The sequence below is a fragment of the Teleopsis dalmanni genome, chromosome X (genome assembly GCF_002237135.1).
Source record: "Teleopsis dalmanni isolate 2A chromosome X, ASM223713v2, whole genome shotgun sequence".
In the NCBI taxonomy this organism is placed as follows: Eukaryota; Metazoa; Arthropoda; class Insecta; order Diptera; family Diopsidae; genus Teleopsis; species Teleopsis dalmanni.
In genome coordinates this window covers 52,367,181-52,376,429 of record NC_051848.1, presented here as the reverse complement: position 1 = coordinate 52,376,429, position 9,249 = coordinate 52,367,181, and the positions used below count along the sequence as shown (strand labels likewise).

The following is a 9,249-nucleotide window of genomic DNA, read 5'->3' as shown; positions in this document are numbered from 1 at the left end:
CGCTTACAGCTAAGAAATTATATAAATATATATAATTGGTCTGTTATTTCTGTGAGTGAATTATTATAAAAAAATTTTTTTGTTTTAAACTTTGTTTTACATTTCAATTACGAAATATTATTATTTGTTTTTTTTAGACATAAATTTAACGCTATCTCTTGTATATAGTCTGCTCTACCCTTACGAAAACGTCTCCTATTTATACAATTTGTTTGCTTTGAACAGATAATTTCAACTCTTAAATAATTCGTTATATCTAAATATCATAGCTTTGTTTGAATGTTTGTTTTCACATAAAATTATTTCAAAATCGATTTTGCGCACAAATTTCATAGTTTCGTACCACTGTTCATATCTGTTCAACGGTACGTAGAGATTTTTCGATATCATTGAATCGGCTTAAGCAACATATCGATCGTTCGATCTGTGTGCGTTCAGTTTTGTGTGGGATGTCTTAATGGTTGGGAATGATTTTCAGTTCTTCAGTGATTTCAATGAAAAGAACATCGTAACGTGTTAGAACGTAAATTGAGCAGTGCGTCGGTGAAAACAAATGTGCCTTCAGATGCTTTTCGATATCCTTTACGAATTACTTGTTCAATATACCCGCAGACGGGTACGCATAAATAAAGAGTTCAATAATGTCCAAGTGTTTTGAGATACAATTATAAAAGATTCAAAAAAAAAATAAATAATTTTGTTGAAAAAAAAAAAAATAAATTGCATGAAAATGGGAATTTTAGCCAAACTTAAAGCGCCGATTGCAACAAATAAATACAATATGGAGGAATTGGCTAAGAGTATATCTATGCAAAATTCCGAAGAGAATTCAAGTAAAAGTGAAACGTTCACAACAAATACAAGTAATGATCAGGGTGTTGATATTGAAAAAAATTCGAATAAAAATGTGCAAGAAACCGTTAATGATAATGAGCCCATGGAGCAATCGGAGAAGTCTCAACAAAGTGTAATAGAAAGTAATCATAAATCAGTGGTTTCGAGTAGTGAAACAAAAGTTGCTTTAAGTTTTAGTGTTGATCGTTTACTAAATAATGATAAAGTATTAGATAAAGATAAAATTAAGAAAGAAAAAGAAAGTGATGAGTGCTGTGATAATAGCGATCAATTTACTTGTTGTGCAAATCCCAATTGTCTATTGAATAGTCGCAACGCAATACGCTTCCCATCAAAACAATTTGAGCTATCACCTCCACGGCTGCGTATTAGCGAAAACCTATTGCAAAATGATAAACAGCAAGAGGAACAGCAACCGGAAGAACAAAAGGAACCGGAAGAAGAACAGCAACCACAGGATGAACAACGTCAGCAACAATTGCTCCAACAACATTACCAACAGACCGCAAGTCAACATTTTATACAACAAATACGTGAACAGCAGAGTCAGAAGTGCCAACAATTGATTGCACAATTGAAATCATTCAACTCTCCTCTGGCGGATATAGATTTAGGCAAGGTGTTTCAGAACTCCTTGCTTCCGTCGACTTTCATGGATTTTCATCAAATTGTACGTCCAACACCAATACACGCTATGGGTAGAGGCTGTGATGTTGGTAAAGTACTAAATACATTTATATATAATCCATAAATGCAAGAGTGTACTAAATCAAAATTTTAAAAAGTTTTAGGAATATTCATTTAAATTTACCTCACTGGGATAATCTATATCTCAATAGTGATAAATGTGAACTTTTAAAAGTTAAAATTATATTAGCAAAAATAATGACAGTATAAGTTTCATTTGCAAAGATTTATTTGACAATAGTGAAATCTCTGTTTTGGTTATATAGTTAATACAAAAATAAGTATTAAAAATGTTTTAATAATTTTATTTACATTTTTAAAAAATACATACTCCTTGTATAAGCTCATTACATTCTACACGTTCTACACCATTATACAGGAGAACCTTATTTTCCAATAGGTTAGAACGTGTGTACCTTACCTAGTAATTTTAATAGCGCATGTTTGAAAATTGTATATTGGAGTTCTGTTCTCTGAATCAATGACAAATGAAGAGGTGGAATATAATTTTTCTCAATCAATAATCGAGCCATTTATTCCGATAGTATAAGTACAGCTATTAACTTGTTTTATTTAAAGCATGGAATAAACAAAATGCTATTAGGTCAAGATTTGACATGAAGTTCATAATAAATAATATTTTGAATTATAATTATGCATGTACTAAAATTTCATATTGAAGGTCCGTTTTTTAAGTAACTAAAAAATGGAGGAAGCATATTATTTTAAAAAAATTATCGATTATATAAATATCGAAATTTAATGTATATATCGAAATTATTATTATTCTATTTTCGAGTCACGAACTAGCTTAAGATATTTATTTCGATATTGAAGCAACATGTTTATATGTTTTAAAATATAGAATATATCATGATTCAAAGATTTCACGGGAGTTGCAGATTTTTTCATAAATATTATCATGTCTCCTAAAATAAGACCGATTTTCAGTGATATATTATCACTATATATATTATGATATATATATATATATATATATATATATATATAATATATCATCAATATATTATACATTTTTTTCTAAGAATCAATAACACTGAGGGGTACTAAATTCTTTTTGTTTTTTGATTTCTTAACGGTTTGAGGTTAATTCGAGACTATGGCACCCAGCTTTCTTCTAGATAATTCGATTTTTGACAAAAAAAAATCAAAGTTTCAAAATACTACTGAAAAGTTGTCTGTTTTTGGAGATTTTTTGTCTTTGGACTTAAATATCGGTTTTATTTTAAACACTGGTTTTCACCTACCCTATAGAAAAAAACCGTTTTTAACAAATATTTTAGAAATGTCTTTTAAGAGTGAACAAAAGGACTTTTATTATAAATGTTCAAAGGAATAATGTTTAACTATTTATTCAAATAAATTTTACTGAAGATACGAAATTCGTGTCTACTTATTAACGCTTAAAAACTGCAATATTCGGACTTTAATCCATTTTTTACAAAGATCAAGCTGTCTAGAAAGTAAATGGGTTGTGGATTTAATCCGAGCAGTCTCAAACTAACCTAGAACTGTTAAAAGTCAAAAAAGAAAAACTGTTTTTCACCTCTATATTTTTTTCTTATATATTGCATCTGGCAATATATATTTACAGTTCTTCAAGCCCTTCTAAAAATATAATATTATTATTTATACCTTGAAGCCTTCAATCCTTCAGTCATGTAAAGCAAAAAAAAAACGAAGTCCTTGTCACATCTCAGTTGTATTTAAAGAAGTAATGCTTGAAACATCCATATACACTCAACGATTTGAGTTATTGATAGTTAATCCTTCTATATTTTGTGTTAAAAAATATAACTATCCGAAAGCCTTTTGCTTAACTATTGACTTATTGTTAGCACTCAGTTCTTATATTCTGTTAATCTGTTATCCAGAGAGCAGCTATACGTTTGTTGGAACTAGGATATCAGTAAATGCTTTACATGAATTAAAAAATATGGCATCGAACGACACTATGTGAAATGCTAATGGTATATCTTATAGTACTTAATTAATGAACTGTTATTATTATCTCCAGTTATATCAGTTTTTCAGTTGCCCAGATTGGTGCTGCTTACAAAATAACTTAGTTCTTGTGGGACTTTGCGATCAAATATAATTATATTATGAATATTTAATTAGATTTCACTTACTATAATTAGATGACCCTTGAATGTATATTAAAACATCATTTTAGTGACTTCCACTACTGTAATGTCGTTCTCAAATTTGACTATTCTTAAATTTTCAGAAAGGTCAATATTGTGTACATTACCATACTTTGCATTGTGTTATCGTATCAATATCTGAGGAATGTCTCTTATCACTTTGTTGTGATGGAACTTAATTTTTATAAACATATTTTCGAGGTTTGATTTATTTTCGAAAAAATTTATGCATTGTTCTGTACAACTCCTCTGACTCAGAGTGCTTATATTATATTTGCCCCGCGGGTCAAAATTAATGAATTCTTAATGTCTAGTTTTAGGATCTATTTTCTTTGATCTGTTTTCTCATCAGGCTTTCTTTGTTACTTCTTGGCCAATGGTGATCACTTTTTCTAAAGCACGATACAGTGCAATATTTCATATGTTAATTTTTTTTATATTCTGTTCTTATAATTTATTCTTTGCACGAGTCCATTTTTTTCGAGCGTAAGATCTATTATAAACAGAGTTCTTCCAGTTTCGAATGTCGTATTTTTGTTTGCATGAATCTATTTTTTGCAAATATAAGATTTATTATTAACAGGGCTCCCTTCCCTGTTTTAAACGTAGTATTTTTTTCAAGTAATTACTGTATCTATTTAGTGACCGATCGATGTTATAAGACATAGTACCCTTGTTAGAACTGAGTTCGTAACACAAGAGATATTGTATATAATTCTTTCTGAATCATCCTGACAAACTAAAGTATTATTTCTACAACTTCTGCTATATTATCAAGTAATTAACTATCATTAACTATTCGTTCAGTTTATTCATTAAATATTAGTGCACCTCATAGTAACATTGTTTAGCGAAACTTCCCATCAAACTCAATAATTGAAACTATATAATACATTCATTTTTATTATCAATTACTTGAACTAATAAAGTCTAAAAATATTTTCATTATTGCAGTTTTAATTATCTGTGAGATACTTATACGTAAATAAAGTTTACAATAAAAATCCAATAAAGTGGATAATGTGAATATAACACTTCAACAAAACTGTAATAATATTTTTATTAGATATGCAATATTCAATTTTACTTTACTCGACATCGTAAAAAACTGAGACGATAAAGTTTCCATCCCAACAACGAATATTAAATAAAACTAAATAAATATTTATTTTAAAAGTCATAAAGGTCTGTTATTACTTTGTTATATAACATATATACTATATATATATGTATCAGGTGCTAATGTCGTCTTCAAGTAGAAACGAAAACCAATAATCGTAAACAATATGAAAATTTTATAGAACAAAATTAAAAAATATTTTAAAATAAATACCGTTTAGTTAAAGTTTAATCTATAATGAATTCATAATTATATTTCCATTTCAGCTAATCTTTTATGACTCTTCAGAACTCTTTAATAATATTACTTAATTTAAAGTTTTTTTATTACACAATTCTGTTATCTATTCAAGTCTATCCAGAAATTCATAAACATGAAGACATTTGTGTGTGACCCCATTCTTTTGATCTAAAGACTTTTAAAAATAAATTCGTCTCCTTAGTATAACAAACATTACACATTCATTCAATAACTACTAAATTTTAGATTTTATACTTCACTTTATAAAGTAAATAAAAAGTATATTTATTTCAGTTACTATACTCAGAGAAAAAACGATCGAAAAGGTCACTTCAATCCTCAAACCAATTTTCTGAAGAATCTTTAATGGATTCGTTTGTTTTATTTAATCCGAATAAAATTCGAATAATTCGAATATTTTCGAATAATAACGAATATTGAGTTATAAAAAATTTTCGTTATTAGATAACATCAAACCTCTTCCATTTATTGTAAAATTTACATATTGTCTGAAGATTTCAAGAAGGTCAGTGACTTTAATGCGGTTGTATCAGATAAGTTGTTGAAGATAGTTCCGCACTATGAAAATCTTCCACCAAAAACGAAAGCATCGTAAATGGTATTTGATGATCAGCAAATAAAAATCGACAGTAAGCATTTCGCTTGACAATATTTGGAACGTACTACTTTGAGAGACGTAATAAAATATGGATATACTAATGGCGTTTTCGATGGGTGAATCGGGGGTTATTACTTTAATTGAGATGGTCTTTTAATGCACTTTTAGTGCAGTTTTTTTTCGATTGGTAACACTGTGGCTAAATGCATAACACACGAGAATGTATAGAACTGTGATAAATGTATAGAACTGTTGTAAGCAATTTATGTTTTATTATAAAACAGATGTATTGTGTTGAATTTAATTTAACAAATGGATATTAGTAATCTAGTATTCATTAGAAAACTTTTTTTATTTGAATTAAAACAGTTGAATATCGATCTGGAATACATTGCCATAGGTGTAGCTCACCAAAACTAATATTCTATTCGGAATGATTTATATTATCTTTAGAGTGCCCCCATTATTTATATTATATATTTGAATCCAGAAAAACCGTTAAGTTTTTTTTTCTGTATTAATTGAATTAAAAAAATTGATTAGAACTAAAACTGAAAGATGTATCACGTTTCTTTACTTTTACAATAATAAAAAAAAACATTTAAATCAGCAAAGTAAAATACTTAAATTGATTCACCACAAATATTTATCAGATTTAGTATTTTTTATATGAAATTTGTGTTCACACTTGTTTATAATTAAGATAATATATATGTTTTCACAAATGCAGTGAATTACAGACACATCTTTCAATTATCTTGTTTATTGGTTTTAATATCTAGTTTAAAATATTTTCAACGGAAATATCACATTTCATATTATTGAAGTGAACACTAATAATGAAACTTAGATCCAAACCATAATTACTCATGAATAGCTTCTTATCATGAGCAGTAATAAAGGTTTATTAAATCGATTAATTTATAGTCAGTGAAACCTACTACATCTAGATTGATCTAGATGTAGTAGTCCACAATATGTTGACGAAACCCACTAAATAAAATGCACAGCATTTTTATTTCATTAAATTTACTGTGTGAATTCAAAATCAAACTGTACATATTATCTATAGTGGAGGTTCATTTTTGGAAGACGTCTTGGAGTACTGTAGCGATGCGAGTAGGCTAAGTGTTTAATACTTTTCTACTAATTTATGAAGTTTTTCTGTAAGTACGCTGATCATTAGTTTAGCCATACATTTCTTTAAGAGATATTTGCTGGGATCCCCTGTCTGGCCGTTTTAACGTATACAAAAAACAACATTTGTTTTAAAGCCTTCATCAATTATTCCCGAGTTTTAGAACGCGTTAAAAATTCTACCTACCTTAACTGAGTAGATATCTATACCATTTCCAGAATTCAATGTCGTCAAGGAGCTTTGTTCTTTTCAATATAAAGCAAATCTGTATTTTACTTCCCACAACGATATTCCCAAGCATAAATCTTCGTGCCTTTTTTGATTAAAACTAAGAATTTGAAGGTCTTTTTTATCACTGGTAGACTAAGAAGGGCTTAGAAACGCATTTTGAAATTAGTTGCCGTTCTATTTGATTATTTTTCTTTAAGTTCATATTTACTGGGGCTAGTAGTTGCCCCATTCGGATAACATAACATCAGAAGCGTAGAACTAAAATTCGAACTAAAAGCTGACGCATGTTACTTTCTAAACTTTATATTAAGTTAGACTCTTCTATTGACTCAATAATGAGTTATATATATAAGAGATTATGTCTTCCGAATATATTAACACAAATACAAGTAATTACAGCTCTGATGATAAATATCGTTTTAGGTAATTAGAACTTAAGTAATGTTATGTTGCCGTACACTACTAAAAGTACTTGTATATATTATTCTTCACTGCATAGGTCGGAAAAAGAAAAGGATTTATACCAACCTCAGTAGCATCCACAGTTCCAAAAAGTTAGATCAATTAAATTTTTACAATAATTAAATGAAGCACTAGTTCTAATGCGTTATCTCGAGTTGTAACAAACTTATTACCCAAGCAGAATCATGACGACCGGACGTTCAAAGTGTACATTTAAATACGAAGAAAAACCTCAGTGATAGTAACAAAAACTGAACTGATTAAAATATCGTAACAAGAAATCTTAATCGAACTATGATAGAGCCATAAAGAATTCCATTTTATGGAGTACGAGTATCAAACCTTTCCAAACGACTCAACAACTTGCAAAAATTGCAGAATATAGTTTACATAAATCGATTCATTTAATATATTTATATTAAATGAATATATTAATATTAATATTAATAGATTATATTAATATATTTGTCGTAATAATAGTTTTTTATATATGTAACTGATACTTTATTTTCCATTATTCTTTTATACCACAGCTGTATAAACCGAATAAGTCAATTCATGTATTAATTATTATTAAATAACAATTATATCTAAACAACAATTTAAGATAATATATGTTTGAAATATAATATTCACTAAATTAATGTTATGAATAAGCACTTTATTGTACATAACAGCACTAATTTCTTGATATGTAGTACGGTGCAAATGATACTGCAAGTTTTTAAGTCCATTGAGTGTCAATAGTGTTAGTGTCTCAATGCTGCAAATCAAATATATATTTGCAGTTGCAAGTTGTATTTCTAATTTCGGTACCCTTTGATGATTATCGATATTTTAATTCTTCTTTTTCGTCAAATATAATTTTCGACTCTATACACTTTAAAGTCACAAAGTACTTTTCAAATTACAGACTCAGCGCTGAGCACCTTTAAAAAAAAAATTATAGCAGTTTTTTACTTCTCACTAATCACCTCTTCAAGACACAAGCCATCTCTGTTTTTGTACATACCATACTTTGATTGTGCCTAACAGTAATATATAATTAATATCTAAGTATATACCATATACATATGCTTTGTCATTAAACGAGTGCCTGTTTTTATATAGGATTCAACTTCTCAATGAAGTGCTAGTATTTATATGGCAGGGCATATATATCACTTGATTCTGATCAGTTATCAAATTACTTACTTGCTTTAATCTTGGCTGAATAATATTCAAAACTTAAAAAATTAAAACATTTCACCAAGGCTTTATGCTCTTAGAAGATTAAAATGTATTGAAAATGCAGATTTTGACTAGTTTTTTGTTATATGTAATGTAAAAATACTATGGAAGATAATTAATTATGATTAAAAAAATTATTTATTAAAAAAAATATTTAACATTATATTTAAATTGCTTTTACATGATTGTAACATTTACTAATTATTGATTTATTATAATTATTCAATATACATTATAGTGGACTGATGTTACTTACTGTTCTTGGATCTTTATAGAGTATCGATTTGAAAAATTTTATTTATTTATTGTTATCTCACATGATTTTGAATAGTTATTTGATATACTTAGTGAACATTTTTTTTTTTTTTTTAAACTTCATTTTATTAAATACAATCTATTCTATTCATGAATAATAAGTACTACTTATGGCAAAAATATATGATTGGCATGTACGGGACTACCCAGTGGTAATCTGTGGTAAACTTAGTGAACATGTACT

General features: G+C 27.9%; 1 protein-coding gene across 1 annotated transcript in view; it reads left to right on the top strand.

The window, feature by feature from the left end:
• Nucleotides 1-464: 464 nt before the first annotated feature.
• LOC119662480 (putative uncharacterized protein DDB_G0291608) overlaps nucleotides 465-9,249 on the top strand; it is a 42,379-nt gene continuing 33,594 nt past the window's right edge. Inside the window, exon 1 of the mRNA XM_038072110.1 lies at nucleotides 465-1,571. Coding sequence (XP_037928038.1) covers nucleotides 725-1,571 — 847 coding nt within the window. The 5' untranslated portion in view covers nucleotides 465-724. The remainder of the gene's footprint in view (nucleotides 1,572-9,249) is intronic.